The sequence below is a fragment of the Drosophila virilis genome, chromosome 4, assembly GCF_030788295.1.
Source record: "Drosophila virilis strain 15010-1051.87 chromosome 4, Dvir_AGI_RSII-ME, whole genome shotgun sequence".
NCBI lineage: Eukaryota > Metazoa > Arthropoda > Insecta > Diptera > Drosophilidae > Drosophila > Drosophila virilis.
In genome coordinates this window covers 17,537,748-17,559,483 of record NC_091546.1, presented here as the reverse complement: position 1 = coordinate 17,559,483, position 21,736 = coordinate 17,537,748, and the positions used below count along the sequence as shown (strand labels likewise).

Here is a 21,736-nt window from a genome sequence, read left to right as displayed (position 1 = left end):
ACTAAGTATAGTTGGGTGTAAACGCGTATACCCCCTATGCTTTAAGTATGTCCTTAGATTCATACATAAGCGTTAGCAAACAAAAAGAAATTGTAACTGTCACTGTTCCTTATGCCATCAAGCCATTTGGATAAATCTTAGCTAAGTCAGCCCAGTTCAATATGCAAGTTATTTCAGTTTATTTAGTCCGAGGGTTGTCCTTAAAAGCCGTTCCTCAAATTCCATTAAACAATTTATGGTATATATAATTTATGATTGATGAGAAATATATAGTTTTTGGAAATATAAGTCAAGAACATTAACATTATCTTTAAGGCAACAAAATTATTGGGTCAATAAATATCTTAATTACATGAGTAATTAAAATAAGTCGTCTTAATGTTTTGTCTGTTGCAAAGAGTTCAAACTGAATAATTGATGTATTTTGTTGTAATATAAATATAAAATAAATAGATCATAAAATGGTTTTTAATTTAGTTTCCTTGTATTCCAATACCCTATGATTTTAAAGACAACCCTTATCTATATAACTGCTTTTACACTTTGATCGATTGAGTTCACTATTTTCACTATACGAATGCCTCTGCACTTTGTAATATTTATGTAAAGTCGCATCTAAAATTGGCAAAAATTATATAAGTATATATAAACTCCAAACATTCTACGTGACTGTGTGTGGGGTCTGCCATTGCATAGGTGTGTGTGTGTATGTGTGTATCGCAGGCTAATTTAATTTACAGAAAATACAAATTTGACATGCTACCGACACGATTTGTGAGCTATATAGGCAGGCATATATATCTATATATATAAATATGTTAAGATTGCTACAAGTACAGTTAGGAGTTTAGGGGTTGGACTGTCAAATGTGAATCGATTAAAGGGTCAGCCGCTAATACATCTCATTCTCATCCCAATCGACGGACTGCAGGACGAGCTTATCCAACTCCTTGGAGTCGCCGTTGCTGCTGTTGCGCCGCCGACGCTTGCGCTGCAGATGCGCCCACTTTCGGTTCAGCTGGGCCATTTGCGGCGTCGCAAACATTGCGACAGCAGCGGCGCTCAGTTTTGTGGGCGTTATGGCATTGGATTTGGGCGTGCCGGGACTCATGCTGAACAGCTCGCGATTGCCGAAACGAAATCTACGCGGCGGCGGCAACGGCGGCGCGGAGTTGGAGGTGGAGGCGGCACTCGCACCAGCTACTGCCAGCTGCGGCGTGTCGTAGGGCGGCGGCGGCGTAATCATGGCCAATGATGATGTGTCTACATCGGCGTCATCCAAGTCATCATTGTCGTCTTCGTCGTCGTCGTAGTGTTGCATTTGGAATGTGGCATCGGAGTGGGCATGCCGAAAGAGTGCGGGTCGCGCCTCGTACAACTCGTACGATGGCGAGCGCGGCATGAGCATGAAATGGGCAGTCTGCGGATCTGTGGGTGACTGCGGCTGTATGGGCGTTACGGGCATAGACTTGGCAAGCTGCTTGCTGTTGGCCAGCACTTGCTCGTGCGGTTGCTGCTGCTCCTGTGCTTGGTGCATTGGTTTTGTAGGCGTGGGCGTAGGCGTAGGCGTGGGCAACGCCTGGATGAGTGGCATCGATTTGGTGTTACATATCAATCAATCACGGTAAATGTAGCTGCAGTTCTTGGGGCTCTCTTGCGGACTGGGACTGCTTGATGGCGGAGCTGGACTCGAACTGCTGTTCGACATTACGGGCGATGAGCCGGAGCTGGAGTGCGGCTGCTGTTGTTGTTGTTGCTGCTGCTGTTGCTGCTGCGGGCTATTTGAACGGTGTTGAGTTACTGCAATATCGAAATGGAACAACACAAACAGCGGGTCAATTGAGTTCAGCTGCCAGGTGTTGAGAGCACTTATGCAAAGTTATGCAAAGACACGACACACATGACACACACGCACGCGCACACGCACGTACTCAAATACATGTTGCAACAACACAAATAGAGCTTAGTTCACATCTAATACGTATACACAAATCCATACATACATATTTAATATAAATGTGTATACTGCATTCATTTGTTTTTCTGTTTTCAAATCTATTTTAAATAAGTTTTACACAACACTGAGTCCGTTGCAACATGCACAAATATACAGACACGCACATACACACACATATCATAAACAAAATAAATATATAAATAAATAAATATTTAAAAGGAAATTAATGAATATATATTTATTTTAGGCTTCATCGATTTTTCAAAATTAGTTTTTAGATAGAATTTTTACTATTAAGTTTATATTCTGCAATTGTCAAAATGTTGTGGTATACAAAATTATGTTGGAATATTTATTATATTATGAATAATTAATTAAAATATAAATATAAATATTTTATTTTTGATCAAGTTCGATTTTAAATAACTATAAATTTGTAAACACTGGATCAAAATGAAAAATGTAATCAAATGTGTCCCAACAAATAAAACTATTATCAAAAAAATATATAATATATTCTCAAAGTAATGTATTCCAATTTGTATACCAACTAAAAATAAACACGATTTTGTTTACTTTGATCGAATATATATCAAATACATAGAGAAAGAGGGCAAACACATAGAGAGAGAGAGAGAGACAAAGAGAGAAAGAGACACAGAGAGACTTTGAGATCGTGGGGGAACAATTCAATTGAAATTTTAATAAACTGGATTGGTTTTGTGTGTGTATGCGTGTTTGTATGTGTCATTTACAATTAATAAATATCAACCGAAGGCTCAAATCACTGAATGGAACAGAAAAACTTACCAATACCATGACGGGGCGGCTGTCTTCTTGCTCGACCAAGACTTCTGTTTCGTGTGTTTGTGTTGTTTACAGCCTAGGATTGGTGATATAATTTTTTTTATATTTTCTTTTCTTTTCTATTAAATTCTTATAAACGAAAACTGCAAAGACTTTACTGTACTTGTATATTTAGAGAAATATAAAATGATTTAAAACTAAAAAATTTCTTTCAATTAAATTTGGCTCTGATTGGGTTAACAAACAAAACAAAAGTAAAAGCTTTGAAGAACGGAATCAAACTACTTGGATCGAGCATTTCAGGTCCAATATTCAGTTCTTATATCGGCTCAGCCCAGCTCTGTATTAGCGTGGGTGGCATTTGAAATTATTGTCATAAATGATAAATATTCTATAAATTTAGAAATTCAGATCTTTAACTTTAAGTTTATTTATTTAAGTGTCTTATTTAACGAAGAGCCTAAGCACGTTCTTATGTAATTGTAATTAGCAAGCAATAAACTGAAAATTGAATAGCATTACAAATAAGTATTACGTTTCTTTGTGGGTAGTATTATTAGGTAGTATATTAGAATAATTACAAGTACATTTATCATAATCATATTGTGGATATACAGTATGTCAATAAAGTGTTTTGACTAACGAAAAAAAACTAATTTTTTGGGTTTAGTTGAAAATAAATGTACCTAAAAGTGAGAATTTTTTTTCAATTCTAATTTATTTCGATTCTATATTTTTCCTAGAACTTAATGGCAAAAAGAATTGTTAAATAACATTACCCAAACATTTTATAAAATTAAAAAACTAAAAACATTCAAATTTTATGCTGTCAATAAAGTGTTTTTACACGAAACTTTATTACTAAATAACAATGTTAAAAAAACAGGAATATTTTTTTTTAATACTTTGTGTGGCTGCCATTAGCGTCACATACAGCCTGCAATCGCCGTTTCATTGAAACAATAAGGTTTTGTATGTATGTTTCTGGAATCTTCTGCCATTCTTCCAGTACAGCAGCTTTTAAATCAGTTTTTGATTTTGGACTCCGCTTTGCGACTTTTTTTTTCAAATATGACCACACATTTTCTATTGGATTCATATCTGGACTTTGTGGTGGAGTGTCTAACACCTTTCCACAGTTGTACAACAGCCAAACTCTTACCATATGAGCTTTATGCTTCGGGTCATTGTCCTGGTAAAATTTAAAAATTGGCTTATTGTCCTCATAGAATCCAAATTTCTGTGCACTACTGACGAGATGTGTCTGTAAAATGCTCAGATATTGTCTAGCATCCATGGTATTCTCAATGAAGGTCAAATCTCCTACACCCTTGCTCGAAATACACCCCCACACCATCACTGATAGTTTTCCGAATTTAACGGTTGGAATAATATTGCGGTTTTCCAACGCTGTTAGTGGCTTTCTCCAGACTCTGGATGGCCCATCGTTGTAGAATAGCATCATCTTGCTTTCGTCACAGAATATGACGTTACTCCAAAAATCGTTCGAACTATTTACATGGACTTGAGCGAACGATAGCCGCTTCAAAATATTCGCCGCCGATAGTAGAGGTTTTTTCCTGGCAACTCGTGATGTGTAGTCATTGGAATTCAGTAATTTTCGGACAGTTTCATGTGACACATCAACACCACTTTCTTCCTTGAACTCCTGAGCAATATCCCTAAGCGAAATTTGTGGATTTTTCTCAATTTTTCTCAGAATTTTTCGCTTATCTCTGTCAGAAATTTTGCAGGGTCGACCACATACTGGCTTTGCCTCTAGCCTATCTTCCTTATTGGCTCTGTTTAATATGTTGTATATCGTTGCTTTTGATAAATTAAACATATCAGCCAGTTCCGAGACTTGACGTCCCATCTGATGGTTATAATACACCAGCTGAGCGACTTCAAAAGTTGTTCTTTTTCCTGGCATTTTATTTTTCATAAAATTAAAGCAAAACGTTATAAATTGCAATAGAAAATGACAAGAAAAGTCGAAGACACAAGAGAAGCCAAAACGCATGGGCCCAAATCTAACGGGATCACCCAAAAGAGAACGGCAAAACAATTTACCGTAGCTGTAAAAACACTTTATTGACAGCATAAAATGTGAATGTTTTTAGTTTTTTAATTTTATAAAATGTTTGGGTAATGTTATTTAACAATTCTTTTTGCCATTAAGTTCTAGGAGAAATATAGAATCGAAATAAATTATAATTGAAAAAAAATTCTCACTTTTAGGTACATTTATTTTCAACTAAACCCAAAAAATTAGTTTTTTTTTGTTAGTAAAAACACTTTATTGACATACTGTATGTAAGTATCTAGGTTCAAATGCACACACATTCTTTGGCTAATGGGTTTATCGTTTGGATCAAGGGTTCGGGTGTGTATCACTAATGCGCAAAGTGCTGGACGCCCATGCAGAAGAAGAGTTCAAGAGTTGCCAACCTATGCGAGTGTGTATGAGGATTGGGTTTACAAAGAGATGCAAGCACACACAGCTCATTTACGCAGAGACTCACTCACACAATAAATCGATAATCGAAAAAGAATCGATGTGCAATAAGCGATTACACAAAAATTGCAACCCTTCCGCTGGCAAATGGCAATAAATCGTCGAGTTGGGCGCGGGCTGGCTGACAGACTGGACGATGTCTTTGGACTGATTAAGAATTTTTGTCTGAGATTAGTTGAGTATAATTTCGATATAATTGTTTACGGTCTGTTCTTTCATAAGTACACAAAATCAAAAATGGCATTCCATAACGTAATTTACAGTTTACTCGTGAGATAAATGAAACTTCGATCAAACTGTGCTGGGTGTATGTATAATAGTAAGAGAAGATTTTCAGTTTCAGAATTTCAGTTGATCTCTCAATCGAGGGTATCCGCACTGCAGCTTTTGAGCAAATTTTGTCAGCCGTATCAATAAATAATCAAATAAAAAAAATCAAATAAAAATTTGTAACAAAAAAATAAACAAACAAAATGAAAATAATGAAAACAAATTAACTAAATTTGCTTTAGTTATGCGTAAGTATTTACCATATTTTGGGTAATTAGTCCCTGACTGGTTTCAGCCGCCCCACTCCCGTCTCAAAGGTAAACCTAATGAAAAAGGGAAGAAGAAGAAAAGATAGATAGAGTTTTGGTATTTCGGTTGCTTGGTGTTGTCCACATTTGACAGTTGATCGGCAATCATCACGATAGTGTAAGTGTTCGGTGTATGTATGTATGTATGTATGTGAAAAGAAGTTCAGCAATAGAGGTTAGTAAGAGTAAAGATGGCTTAGAGCGGAAATTGCAAAGATTCAACTATACAAAATGCTTAGAGAGACGCCTGCAAAGATTCGCAATCGCCCATTTCGAAAGATTGGTGTATTTCTAAAACGTCAGCGAACAAAACTTACAATAAACAAACCCCAGACAAATGTAATTAATTTCAGAATCAGAATTATGGATTAATGTACATGACTTATATGTATGTATATATACATGGAGAGAATTATCATATGTTCATGGACATGCAAATGGACGATGGCCTTGAACCGGGTTAGATATACACGTGTAGATACGAAACATATATTTATGGATAAATATAAATATTGGCTATATGATTGAGTTGCATATACGAATGTTTTATGCTTGCGAATGACTGAGACACTTAAAAATTAAGTTTAATTAAGTATTAATTAAATAGAGTTCAGCAAAATTAAACCTCAAGAAAAGGGGGCCAAAATTATAGAAACTTTAAATTATAAATTATATATATATAAACTATTAATTTTTTTTCTATGTATTTTTACAAACTTATAAGCATGTATTTAAGATTTAAATTAGACAAATTATTGGCTTAAAAAACGTACTAAATTGTTTTTGGGTAATTTAAATTTGTTAATATGGTGTAAAAATATTTTGCACAAGATTATATTTTGAATATTTGACAAAAATCATTATTAGTATAATGTATAATGATGTTACCATAATGAATGCATATTAGTATAATGAAGCATGGGAAGCTAATAATTGAAAATCAATATAATTTAACTGAATAAATCGACATATAAAATACTTACAGAACATGCAGCTAGTATGTGAGTTATTGAAATGCAATGCAAGAATTAAAAATAAAAATAAAATTTACAGAGTGACTGCAAAATGGCAGCTGATGTGTTGTTGTGAGACGCTTATTCCAAAGAGTGAGCATGATTTAAGTTCTAAAGTACACAGATACGTAGATACATATAGATAAGTGGATAGGCACACATATGTTACACACACACACACACACAGATGCACACAGACAGATACAGAGAGATGGAGACACGCACAACAAGTTGAAAAGTGAGTCTAAGAAATACACCAATCGACGATTGAGTGAGAGTTCAATCAAATACAAGCGCACCACAAGGATTCGTTTAAGTATATACTAAATGTCAAAATGTCAACAACATCAAAAAGAGCTCAATGGATACGATTAGAGATTAGAGATCAGTATACAATGAAAATAAAAATCAAATCAAAATTGTAAGTAAAACGCTTACAACAGGCACTACGAATGGCAAACTCACCTTCTTGACGCTGCGAGTGGTTGAAAAGCCATCGCCGCGTCTATAGTTGTCGCCCTGCAAAGTAAAAGGGATTAGTCTATGTGCTGGAAATTTGGGCCCGGCATCTCATTGGATGTGTGACTCACCATCACTTGATGCGAGCGCAACGTGCCGAAGTTGTCGCGTCCGCGATATGTTTGCTGGGTATTGTAACCGTCCGGTTGGAACTGGAAAAGCGTCTCCGAGTTGGGACCCTGGTGCATCTGGTGCATGGGTGGCTTGCGCAGTGTATTCTTTGGCGAGTGCATCTTGTTTTGGGGCGGCGGCTGTGGCAGCAGCACCGGTTCCGCATACGTCACCTCCTCCACCTGGGGCAGCAGCTTTGGTTCCTGCTGTATGCGGCACGACGATGGAAAGCTATACGACAAAAAGAACGTCAAATTATAGCTATAGCTAAGAATTGCTTTTTTGGGTACTCACCTGTTCACATTTTGACGCTGCTCAAAGTATTCATATTCCGTATCCGGATACGGCAGATTGTCATCTTCATCCTTGTGACAACGCCGTCCACAGAAGTAGCCCGTAAAGAAGCCCACCAGCAGCGAGAATATCGAACCGGCCAGCACGGCCATTACCAGAGTTTCCACTGTATATTGCGCATTGATAATATCTGCAGAGATTTGGGGACCTTCGATTAGTGAATGTACATAGTTATCGGCGGAATATGAACCAATTATATTTATCAATTTTATTATATTACGATACAATTTTGAGTTTTCACCGAATTAGCACATCGAGCCACAACGAGTATATATATGTTGTTTTTTTTGTGTGTCAGGGTCATATTTGCAAGAAGGATTACGTGTACATATAGAATCCGTTTTGTAACCACATCAATAAACATCCAAACATCGAAATACAACGAATAACGCCCAAATTGGCGCGTTTTTTTTATAACCAAATGTGGCAAAATGTTGAAACATCAATAATTGAAATGAAACAAGAAGAACAAGAAGAAGAAAAAACGAGTTAATACAAGGTACAACACCAAATTCTTCAAATACATATATAGATGAGTATCTATTCAATTAATAATCAATGATAATGATGCAAAATATTAATTTAAAAATGTGTAATAGAAAAAATATAAAAATGAATATATATGATGTCATGCAACTATATTTATATTGGGCTAAAAGTAAGGGTTATGAAATCTAAAATTAAAAAAAAAAATAAAATAAATTTCCCGGGATAAAAGGTACTCACGAGGTATATAAAAAATTTACATAATAAATATATATGTTTTCGTTAACTTTTTTGTAGAGCTTTGAAAATAAGTTTGAAATAAATCGGAAAAAGCTCGCATCAGGGATAAATAAGCTTGGTCTGCGTTTGGTATTAGAAAACAACCGTGCATGCATACATAAATGCATAAATACATGCGTGCATACACTAACACATAAAGGCCAATGCGCACACACACATAACTTGGTCTGGCAACATTATTCTTGTATATATATAAATATATTATTTTTATTCTACTTTTAGATTTAAAGATAATTTTCTCAATTCATAAATATAATGAATTAGGTTAGTCTAATCCGACTAAAGAAAATCAGCTCTACACATACTTATTTAATTATGCGTTATCGATATAATATAGTTAGGTATTGGTGAATTGGTCAAATCTTATAAGCTTCCCAAATGTAAACAGCTCGTTTTGAATAACACAATAAATACACAATAATACAAAAGTTGTTTTATGAAGAATTGTATAGCAGAAGAGTTTAAGGCAGGGTATTTAAGTGGGGGGAAAATGCAATAAAAACAAAAATGAAAATACGTTTACTGTGCAGCTACATTCAAGATGACGATAATAAAGCAACTAGAATAAAGTGCAGGGTAAATGTTGATTGAAATTGAAAAGCATAAAGTGGCAATATGCAAACTAGGAGGGAGCAGGGAGCGTAATGAGGGTGGGGGCGAAATGGCATTCAGGCAGCCAGGTAAGCACCTGGCGTGCAAAAAGAAAAAAAGAATGAAATGAAAATGTGATTTAAAAAATGACAACAGACTGGTAAATATGCGCACATATATGTATTTATTCTATGCTATGGGTAAATCAAGCTGTTAAAGATGATATAAAACAGCACATGCCAAGCAAATGAACTACAATATGTTAGGGGAAACCCTGATTTTGTGCCTTACCTTCAAAGTTCTTATCAATATTGTCTATGATTTCCTGATCTTTGCTCTGACGACGCGAATCCAGCAAATCCATGTCGTTGCGGAAGCCCTTCTGCTCACCCACATTGGCATCCTTTGAATTGATTTTGCCTGAAGACAAGGATAGTTTAATGTAGTTGAAGCTGTTGCACTGACAGCTGCAGCTACAGCTACATCTGCTGGCATTTAACTCACCTGAGGGGCAGGCCGCATGCTGACCGGTGGCCACATTCTGGTAGAAATAGTTCTCCTCCAGCCAACGTGGCGCGCCATGGGAGCGACACTTGCCAGCAATTTTGTCCCAGGCGCAATATGGATCCTGCAATGCGACGCATTCGCTGTAAAGGAGAAGCAGAGAAGCAGGGGGGTTAAGAGGCAATGGTGTAAACATACTGCAAATTGTGAAATGTAAAACTCCATAAATGCGCATAAAGTGCTGCAGCAGCAGCTGCAACAGCAGAACCCAGACAGACAAATGGCAATGTGAGCTATAGATGAGAGAAAGAGCTGGAGAATCTACCCCTCTCTCACATTCCCTCTATCTCTCTCTCCCTCTCTCTTATTCACTGGTTGCCAGTCTGACAGCCGAGGCATGAAAGTCACGCAAAGTGTTACATGAAATAAAAATGTCATTGTTCTTGCTGATATTCTGCTGTCTGACCAATCTGTTCCCCATATTGTTCAGGTGTGTCGCTTACCTGCAGCTGGTGATTTTGTCGTTGTGGCATCGATGCAGTTGTATGGCTATCACTTGACTATCCGTGACAATGATTAATTTGCCATCGTCGTAGCTGCCATCTTTCGGTTGATCTGCGTATCAAGGATTGGGGAATTCGTTTTACAATGAAAGCTCGTTACACGTTTCCTTTTAATTGAGTCTGATTCAATGGGTCTACAGTTCCACTTACCGTATTGCATGGTTCGCACAATTTCCAAATTGCGTATGGGCTCACTTTTGGGCAGCACATCGATCTCCTCGATGACTACCGATGTGACCTTTTCCGCAGAGTCCGCTGATTCGGCATTTACGGACTTAATGATTTTACCATGATCTGGTTGAATGAAGCAGAAACGAAAATTAAATTTAAGGCTACGCTCAATACTATTTTGTTTTAGAGTCTTATTTTGTCGTATATTAATTCATTGAAAAGTACAGCCATGTATAATTCTGTCTAAATGGTTATTTTTGTAAATTGCGCGACTTAACTGGAGCTAGTTTTCTATAAACCTATCAACCAATCGTCGTTTAATAGATTGACAAAAGTCACAAGCTGGAATTCTAAATTAAGTTTAGACAAGTTTGTTATAGAAACGTTATTTGATGATTAATTATTCTAAATGGACTCAAATTATAGGAATTAATAAAAATGACCATTTTCAAAACATATAAAATGTGAATTCCGCAACTAGCAAGAATTCAGCATGCTGATAAACCACCCTTGTGTAATCTACTCTAATATACCCTGACATCGTTCACGCGCAGGGTATTCACGTTTTGATTGGGTCCACGGGGCGCATCGGTCAGTGATATGAACCATAAAGACAATCGGTGTCAGGGCAATCGGCCCCGGGGACCCTTCAACTGTCCATGCCAAATGCGACTCACCTGTGCCAACGAAAATCACATCATATGTCTTGCCGCCGGGAGTTTTGATCTGTGCATCTACCGCAATTTGTGTGAAGCGATAACTGTAAATGAGTTAAGAGAAATAAAAATAAAAAAAGTTAGTTATAGAGAATAATAAAATATAATTGTTAATAAAATGGAATAGAAATGTGGAAATAATTCGTTATAAGATGCCTGTTTGATGCCTGTTTGGATTGTAAAATAGTGTCGCCTAGTGTTATTTAACAGTGTACCTAACCAAGCTTGGAGTCGTATGTTCGAAATTGGAACCACAAACAACATGTCAATGCTGCCAGCCGAATGACACAACAGGACATTTTGGATAGGCGGCTGGTTTTCGGTTAGACACCATTAATAAAGGATGGACAACGAAATGGTCGCAGCTAGCGGAGCGGGACAGCGAGTTGGGTCAGGGAGATGGGGCAGAAAGCTGCCGTAGCAATGGTGAGAATGACAAACAGAATGACTGAAAACCACAACAGCGGTAGCAACGACTGCGACAGCAGCAACAACATACACCCAGAAGCAGCGGCAGCAGCAACAACAACAACAACAACAACTAAAGCAGCAACAATGTGTTTGTATTTATATGTAAAAACATATTCGAGCAAACAACAATAAAAGACATGAAATAAAAACGGAAATTTCTCTCTGATTTCACCACAAAAATGTTGAACGTTAGCGCCTCTGCTGCTGCTGTTGCTGCTGTTGCTGCTGTTGTTGTTGCAGTTGTCCTTGTTGCAGGCAACATTTGTGGCTGTGCGCTTGGCTGCCTTGTCTATTGTTGCTTCCATGTTGGTTTTTGTGCAACTGTTTTATGTATTTGTGTGAGTTGCTGGCTCGATTTAAATGCAAATGCTCGCCATGGACAGCAGCATCAACAACAGCAGCAGCAGCAGGACCAGAACCAGCAACAGCAACAGCAACAGAAGCAACAACAGCCAGAACAGCAAATGGCTCCTGCTGGACGGAGCCCGTTTGGCATTGTGCATTGTTTTATTGTTAATTAACAAATCTCGTTTTTGAGTTTTAGTTATGTTGCTCAATTTTCTAAATGGCCAAAGAATTGCATCGCTTTTTGGCTTGTCCGGCAACGAGCAACTGCTGGCTTAAATGGCTTCTATTTTGTGATGACTGTTGCGGTTGCCCTGTTGAAATGTGCGCAACAGTATGTGCAGCTGAGATTTGGGAATATACTAATGTTTGCTCTGGGCCAGATAGGGCAAGAGTTTAAACCAAAATTGAAAAAGTTCACCATTGTGTGGCAAATGTATCTTTAGGCCTTGATTGTAAAATACATCGTAGCGGCAAAATATAATGTTTGCATTTATGGTAATTCCAATTGTTTCAGTATACAAACACCAGTGCTGCAAAACTCTAGATGTTTGTAACAATCGATAACTTCGGAATTCGATAGTTACTTTTTTAATATTGATTTCAATTTGAAAATGATTATTATTATAATCTATGCTTTAGAAATTAAGTAAGAAATATGTTTATATCAGATGTTTTATTTTTAATTTAAGTATCTTCATATATTATTTCAAGCTGTACACGAATAAACGCCTCATTTTATTGAATTTTACGAGCAGAAATCGCCACCTATATAATTTTCATAACAGTCATTCACAAATCGAGCTGTTAAGAGTTGAATGAATTCAACTGAGCCACATATCGATCATTGTGGTATAAACTATATAATTAGTAGAGCCGTAAGTTGTGCAGATAATGAATGATAAACTTCCTGTTGGCAAACTGATTAAAATTCCTTGGAATTAAATGCAAAATTTGTTTTTGCAGTTGATGGTATTAAATTGGATTAGTTATGCGATAAATATTTAAAGTTATATTTAAAATGATTTTATGCTGACAATCTAAAAGGAAACATTCTACTAAAAATTGACCATTTAAAAGGAATGTGTTATGTGAATTGTTTTTGTAGCCTGGGAAAGTCTTCAATTATGGTCACAAATTTTAGGAAACGACGATAAATAAAATATTTAATGCAATGTGAGTTGAAAGCAAAGTTGCGGCGGCTTATAAATTAATTCCCAACGCAACAAAAGCAGCCAAAAGAAATGAAATGAATCCAAAGCAGAAACAAACCAATGGACGCAGCATTGGGCTGGAGTGGCAAATCCCAGTGAATGGTAATGCAAAAGTGCTGCCAAAAACTTTGTTGGCCGAAAATTAAAAAAAGGCAAAGGCCACGCCAGCACGAAACAACAACAATAGAATAAAGACACATTAACAAAATAAAAAATAAGAAAAGAAAAAATAAATAATCAAAAATGGAAAGAAAAGTAAAGGACATTTTTAGAGAGGCAGGTTCGGGTTCGAGTCCAAGTCCGAGCAGCTGGCAATTGAAACTTGCACAATTTTTGCCAACTTTTGTGACGCTCCGATGAGCTTAGACCCGGCGATGCTGACAACAACAGCAACAGCGATGAGGGTCACAAGTGGAAGTTAACTCCATGCTATATGGAATGAAATTAGTAAGGCAGCCAGCGTCAGAGCCAAAGCTTTATCTGAAGCAGGAGGGGTAGCTGAAGCTGGAGCTGGAGTCAGTGAGTGAGCCGCAGCCGGAGGACAAGGACATGCATGATAAAGGCCATGACAGTAAAAGTGGCAGAGGTATAAAAACTTGACCGATAAGATAAGCGCACATAACAGAATTGTGGCTGGCACCTTGGATATGACACTAGCTAGGAACGGGTACGTGTACGGGTACTGGTACTGGCAGGCCAAGAGGAGAGCCAGGATATGGTCAACCAGCTGGCAGAAATCTGTCGAGTACGGATACTTCCGGGTCGACCAGGAAACAATTTGTTACAGAGCCGGTGACCCCAGCGACTTGCAACTTGAAGCATTTAACTTTTGCGGAGATGCTAAAACTTTCAACTTATAAGAAACTTTGCTGGCGCTGGCAGCTCCGCCAACCCAGCTATCAGCCACTTGTCGCCCCCTGGCATATTCAAATGAGTATCCTGCGGTGTCTGGCCGCTCTGTGTATGTGTGTGTGTGTGTGTGTGCGAGCAAGTGGCTCCACCTCATCTTTAGTCCCATTCTGTGATTTATTTATTCGCACACAGCACACACATACGCACTGTGGCCCTGGCAGAGCTGTACCCGAAACGCTTTGCTCAAATAAAATTATAATAAATTTATGCTTCAGCCCAACGCCATAAATTTTGTGAATTTTTGATTTGATTTTGGCATTTGTGTTCAATAATGCCAAAAACAGAAATACCATCGGATTCCCATCCTCCAGCCCTGACCCAATTCAAGTCCAATTCGAAATGCTTCCTGTTCTCGTTTTCATTAAATTGGTCAGTTTGTGGTCTTCCTTAACACTTGTGTAAGTTATGCATTGCTTGAATTTAAATGAATAATATTTAAGCAACAAACTCGCTTTCGGCTAAAGAGCTTTAACCGCGTTAACAAGGCTTTAAGGAACTGTCAAAAAATGTGTTAAGTTGAATGTCAAAGACTGTTAAGTTAATTCCCATATTAATTCAACAGTAAAGACTCTGATTAGCAATTTAACATTGTATTGAATGTGAAATGAAAAGATTATAAACTCACGTTAATGTTGTCAGAGGTATACAGAGGTTACATGATTTGACATAACACTGTTATCGGACAGAATGTAACATGCTAACATTTTGGTTCGTTTATTTGATGATTGAAGTGGGATTCATCAATATAAAAATCGGATTTAATTGAGTACAAGTTAATCGACTTAATTGTAAAGAGCTGGCATTAAGTAAGCACTTTAATATATAAACAATTATATACAAATTATTCTTGCGAGCATAGTATGTCATGAGTTTAAATTATATCAGTTAAATCTTGATGAGCCGATAACTTAAATTATATGTTGGGTAACTTGTTAGTTCAGCTGTGGCTGTCATCATCTTTAACTGTGATTCATGCGGTTAAATGGAAACCAGCCAAAAGAGTAGCGGACTTTTTCAACTGTGCGACTTATTTCTGGCAACAGCAACTGTAACTGCAGTTGAAGCAGTTGCAGCAGCAGCAGCTGCTGCTGCAGTAGCAGTAATATCTGTGACTGAAAACTGCATTTGTGCATGACCGAGCTACGCGTTGTGACTGGCCAAAAGAGCAATTGGGTCGCCGTATAAATGTGTGCGCAGATTCTATGGTAACTTTTGAGCTTTTCAATTGCATTGGGCATGATTAAATTCTGATGCGTGTCCTCTCGCATCCTGCTTGTTGTGGGGCTCTAGCCATAAGCACAATGAGTCAGTTGCAGTGCGAGTAAGTGGCCAAAACGAACACGTTGCCCCCGCAACACCCGCGGATGCGAGCCGTGCAACCACTTCGCTAATGCCACTCGCCCGCACTTGCATTTGTTGTGGTCTGCTCATGTGTGTGTGGCTCGACAAAGAACCGGTTGGGTGGATAGGGATTGATTCGAGTGTGTGCACGGGCGTTTTGGATAGGAGGAGTGCAGTCTCCGCTGTTCCGGTCCTACGTGTTCCATATTTCATTCTAATTTATTCAGTTGTGCATACATATTTTCGTTACGGGTTGCCTCGGCGCATCCATGCATTTCCTTCTGGCTGGCTCGGTTCGTTTGGTTCAAACTATCGCTTGACTGCAGCAACATCAGCAGCAGCCGCAGCAGGTGCCCTCGGCACCACCGCCACCACCAGCCGCATCTCGCTTTCGGAACTACCGCTTGGCTCTGCTCAGTGGCTTGCATATGATTTACTCTTTAAAGTTTACCGTACCCCGCCTCAACAGCCCGTAATTGTGGCTCAATTACATGGAAAAGTTGCCAAATTGAATTTTTAAATTTCCACATGTCTGAAAGAGAGTCTTGAAAATAATTTATGAGCATGCAGAAAAGCCCAAGCCCAAGCCCAGGACTTGGACCAGCTGCAGGATCGTCCTGCAACATTTCAGCTGCTCCGGCCAAAAGCATCAGCCTGTTTGTTAACAGCAGGTTGGCCTCTCGCTTTAAGCAACCGCACAATGTGTGTGTGTGTGTGTGTGTGTGTGTGTGTGTGTGTGTGTGCGTGTGTATATATTTTATTCACTTGTGTAGGAAATTCATTTCTTTGCGGCACAAACAGCACAAGTACATACAATATTCCATATTCCGACTTTTAATGCTTTTTTTTATAAATTAAATTGAAAGGGCAGCAGAATAAGTTGAAAACAAGCTGTGAAAACTCAATTCAAATTCTTTTTAAATTCAATATTGATTTTTAAGGCAGACTCAATCACAAAAAGTTTAGTCACAGAAATATGTGAATTGAAGCTACGTTTCTAGCATATGGAGGGAACTAAATAGAAAGTGGTCTAATTTATGATTTACAATTTTATTCATACGATATTGAAAGACAGAGATAAAGCTGTCAGAGTTCATTTTACAAATATTTATAGTTATTATCTGAGCAACAATATAACAAATAATATGGAAAATAAAACTTTTAAATTTTTATAACTCACATTATGAATGCAAGTTTTGTTTGCTAATTTTTAAATTTTTGAATATTTTATATGAGGCTTCAAATAAAATAAAAAAGGGATCAAACAAATTAATATAGAATTTTGTTCAGGCCAAATCAAGCTGGAACTAGTATAATAATGCGAAAATCAAATTGGCTGAAATTTTTGAAACATATTTCGCACTAAAATGTTACACCCATTCGACTTTCGACTTTATACCCATATGGCTAGAATGGGTATATTTAATATGTTTTACAGCACCCGCGATTACGACAGCTGCATTCGAAAAGTTGTGCCATATCAGATGGCGAGGAATTTGTTATTTAAATGAAATTAGTTGGATTGCGGAGCACTGAAATTGGTTCGTCACGTATTCACTTGGCTACATCCGCAAGAGAAGTGGCTGTGGCAGTCGCAGATGCAGCTGCAACTGCAACTGCAGCTAAAGTTTTTACAATCCACATACGGAATTCATGTCTCCGCCCGCTCCCAAGCGGTGCCACCCCCTCGTTCCTACTAGTTATAAGCGCATAGTTTTGACTCTGGCTTTGGCGTCGTGCAATAATATTTACATTGCCGCAGCATTATTCGGGATTGTAGCTTTTGGGCAACTATGTGACGTGCCTCTTGAAGCAAAAAGAAAGCGAACTGATAGAGGGGGAGTTACATATATGTAGTGGAGGGGGCTGGTACTTACATTGTGCTCGTCCGCACCAAAATCGGTTGACCGAAAAATGCCGGAACATTCTCGTCCATTAGCGAATGTGTTTTGATGAAATTTAATGTGGGATCCGGCAGCGTTCGTGAATCATTGTGGCAGGCGCCAGGGCGCGGCTCGGGCACCTACAAAAGACGACGACAACAAGATAGAGACATATACATATATAAATTATTAGTATCCCGCATATGACTGCAATGTGGTTATGGTTATGCTCGGTCAGTTGCCTTCCTCTCCAGCGCCCACTCGCCTTCGTTCACTTTGCTTGCCACAAAAAGGAACGTATAAATTGCATTTGCGGCGCTCGCGTTGCTCGTAACAAATACCCGTACACAACGTTCCGGAAATTGCGCAGCACGGCCAAGTGCAGACGGACAAAGACCCGCCGGAAAGTGTCCTTTGTGCGCGCGCGTGTGTGAGTGTGTGTGTGTGTGTGTGATACTGAGTTTTCTGTTTTGGCAATGATTTGGTTTATGAATCGCCAGCGGAAAATGCACGCTCAGATGTTGACTTGGCTGATTCGTGTGTGTTGTGTGGAAATTATTAAGTCAGCATTCAGGCGAGCATCTCTTTTATAAGGATATAAACTTTGTCGGTCTGAGAAAAAGCGCTTTGCCTTGTGCAATGCAATATTTGACTCCACTCAGCAGATTCTCTACATCCACAGCTATACTACACTCAAATTCAAATTAAATAGTATGCATTTTATTACATTTGTTAAAGTAAAAAACCCTCAAAATGTTTTGAGCTTTCATAAATATGCTCAATTGCACATGATAGGACTTCTATTATTATAGATGGGACATCTTTTATAAGTCTGGGAAAATACCTATATGTCTTCCATATTGAAAATAGCTAACTAAGCGAACTAAAACCTGAAGGATTTATAGTGATAGGCAATCGGTGGAAATTCTTTGGCAGTTTATAAAATGAGAGAATACAGAATGCCTCAAAAAGAGCTGACTAAGCGAATATTTAAGTTTGTTCTGAATTTTTCTTATTCTATTAATTTAAACACACACACACAAAAGTTATGTTTAAATTCCATGCAAATTTGAAGCTTTCTGGCAGGTCGAAAGGCGGCAACAGACTGTGCCAAATGCACTTTAAGTGTTATATTAAAAGTTTTATGCATTTCAAAGTATGGCAATTGTTTCGAATTTCAAAGATCTTCAATTTCTAATTTGGCTTTCCTTGAACCGCAAATTGTGCGCTCTCTAGACAGAGAGCTTCCATTTGGCCAAACCGTTAGCAGTATGTTCAGTCATCTGGTTCGCTTTTGGGAAATCCATTCGTAATTCAAATGCAAATTTTTGGCAAAGGAAAAGTACTTTCTTTCGCCAATGCTGGACAAATTTGTGTGGCAATAAATTCTGAAACAGCTGCGTTCAACTGCTCTCCCGTTCCCAACGTGAAAGTGAGCATTAACCAAACCACACACACAAACTTATGTATATATATATATATATATATATATATATATATATATATATATATATATATAAATATATATATATTATATATTGGCATCTGAAATAGTGAAACGCACCTTGGCATTATTCACTGGCAGCCAGTTGGAGTTGATGCCGCTCTGCTCCTTGAACTGTCCCTCGAATGTGTCGGCGATGTCCTGCGGATTACAAAATTGAGATGCAAGAGAGAAAGAGAGAGGAAGGGAGAAATACACAAGTTAAAAGCTGGCCATGGGGAAGGTAAATCGTAATTGTGCACTCACCTGCAAGGCGAAAGCACAAACCGCTGAGCCGGGAATTGAATTTGTTGGCGTATTAAAAACGCCATAAATCAATTTGGAGCTCATGGAGCCGTACTGTCCCTCGACGAGATTGCTGGCCGATTCTGTGGGCAACAGATATATACACAATATTATGTGAATCAAATTCAAAGCTAGCCCGGCCACTTACGTATCTCATTAAAGTAGAACGGATAGTCGCCCGGTATGGAGCAATTCAGGCGGGACTTAAGGAACGAGGTCCAGCGGTTGCGGAAACGATGCGGGCCGCCCTTATCCCATTTGCAGACGCGTGCGACGCGCGAATAAATCGCCTGAAATTGCCGAAAAGATAAATATTAATACATGCTGGACAAGCTGGAGAATGGAAATGTAGTAAATCGGCCCATTGATGTGGTCGCATTCCAATAGAAAACCAACAAACGTTGCCCATAAACAAATAGCCGGCAAAATCCAAAACCGATAACTGTATTTGGCCGTTGGACCAAAGCCAAAGCCAAAGCCCAAGCGCGAGCACGAGCACGAGCCCGAGCCCGAGCCGGAAGTGTGCACGCATAAAGCAAACACAAGCAAAATGGCCGCCCAACATGGCGGCGATAGAGTCACTTCCGCTCTTGTGCTCGCACCTCCTGCCTTGTTTAATCCGTCCAATTATATCCACATTTGTTGTGGATAGAAATTAATTTTGGGTTTTGCCAGCCTAGTTGAATTTATATATTCACGTTCTATTCGTTGCACTCACCTTGCCACAGTTGATGAATTCCACCGCCGTCTCCCGAAAGAAGAAATACACGAAATCTCCCTGAGTAAATGAGCTCACAAAATTTGGCGCTGCGAATGAGAGAAAGGTCACAAAACAAAAGTCAGAATGAGAAAATGAGCTTCAAGAAAGTTTAGTCATAAATTGCATTTATAGTTTCGGCTGTAAACATTTTATAGTCAAAATCATCATGGGATTTATGTGCGACTCGTGCCGATGGCAGAACAATCGAATGGCAGCGCCAGTTTTTGGGCATTAAATTGATGAGTAGAACATGATGCATAAAGTTAAATGTGTGCTGTAATTTAATATGATTTGGCATGGATTTGTAAAAATAATGAAATATGATAACATCATAAAATTTAATATTAAAATGCACGAGGAAATTAAAGCATGAACTAATTTTAAAAGTTATGTCTAAATGCAAATATACATATTTCATACATATTTAAATTTTTATAGAATGAATCTTAAACAAAAATAATATAATAATATAATATAATATATATATATATGACTGAACTTTTAAATAGCCTTCGTTATTGATTTTAATCATTTTTAACCACATTTTTTGGTTAACACATGGTTAACACCTTTTAAGAGGCTCCAAATATTTTTCCCTGAGCTGTTACGCATATGCATCATGACTTTAGTAGCTTTTTGTTCGGTTTACTTGCAATGCAAAGCTGCATAAAATATTCAGTACGTGCAGAACGCAAGGGGACGAGTGGACGTCTGAAAATAGTAAAGGACAGCCAACAGGCGGTCAGTCAAAGCTGTCACGTCTATTCGGTTAATGGAAGTCTGTCATATGAAAATCGAAGCGGCGAACACTTGAAATATGCAAAAGGCAACCACACGCAATATGACGTTGCTGTCCCTGTTGCAGGACATTGAAATACATCGAACAGCAGCGAGAAACTCACAGAAGCACAATCAGACTTAATTCAATTCAAGTGGCCAGCATTTCGCTAATACTGAGCGCACAGAGGCACAATAATAATCATAACAGAGCGGACATTTTCAATTACCAGGAGTGCTTGTTGGGAAAGCTGTTAAAGATGGGAATGGCAGCCGGTGGGGCTGCCATTGGAGAGTCGGATGGGGATGATGTAAACAACTTACCATTGAGACTGAGGCTATCATATTGTTCCGTCTGCAGAGGCTCACGATAGATAATCGGATCACTGCCGCTGAAATCGGCCACAGTGCCTGAATATAATTCGTTGTCTGCAAAAAGAAGAAAGAACAACATAACGTTTGATTATTTAGTTAAGTACTTGAAATATTTATAAAGACTGAGAAGTAAACAGCGCAACAGCTTATTAAAGAGCACTTTTGCCGCACGAAAAAAAAAAAAGAAAAATAAGCCAAAATTTAAGTGTTAGTCTCGAGCGCGAGGAAATGGAGGGACCACAAAATGACTTAAATAATAAATTAATAAACTTAGTTAAAATTATATAAAATCCATGGAAAGTAACAAATACAAAAAATAATATAAGAAAATGCTGAAAAGTAAACATTTCTCTTAAAAAACGGCCTTCAATTTTGTTTGCAAAAAGCACCTCATTGGGCTTTGGTTAATTAAAAGCTCGATAATAAAAATTAATGCCTTTATCGAACCATTTCTCTTAAAAGCAATCATTATTTACATTTTTTTGTTCTTAAGGCTTCAGGTGATTGAAAATATGATCAAAAAATGCTTTTAACAATAAAATATCTAATCGTTGCCTCAAAATGCTTTTAACAGCAAATAAATCGCTGCTCAAATTTGTTATGCATAATCCAAGTATCGTTTTTATCTGCCTGTTAACATTTTTGGCGAGTTTTATAAGAAAAATGAGCTCGAAAATGGCA

General features: G+C 38.0%; 1 protein-coding gene across 1 annotated transcript in view; it reads right to left on the bottom strand.

Moving 5' to 3' along the window:
• Positions 1-707: 707 nt before the first annotated feature.
• Sema1a (semaphorin 1a) overlaps positions 708-21,736 on the bottom strand; it is a 185,847-nt gene continuing 164,818 nt past the window's right edge. Inside the window, 16 exon segments of the mRNA XM_002051569.4 lie at positions 708-1,800; positions 2,768-2,840; positions 7,339-7,392; positions 7,464-7,734; positions 7,798-8,005; positions 9,526-9,654; positions 9,739-9,881; positions 10,242-10,353; positions 10,452-10,595; positions 11,150-11,232; positions 17,349-17,494; positions 18,919-18,999; positions 19,105-19,226; positions 19,292-19,433; positions 19,862-19,950; positions 21,005-21,109. Of these exon segments, the coding sequence (XP_002051605.2) occupies positions 893-1,800; positions 2,768-2,840; positions 7,339-7,392; positions 7,464-7,734; positions 7,798-8,005; positions 9,526-9,654; positions 9,739-9,881; positions 10,242-10,353; positions 10,452-10,595; positions 11,150-11,232; positions 17,349-17,494; positions 18,919-18,999; positions 19,105-19,226; positions 19,292-19,433; positions 19,862-19,950; positions 21,005-21,109 (2,810 nt within the window). The 3' untranslated portion in view covers positions 708-892.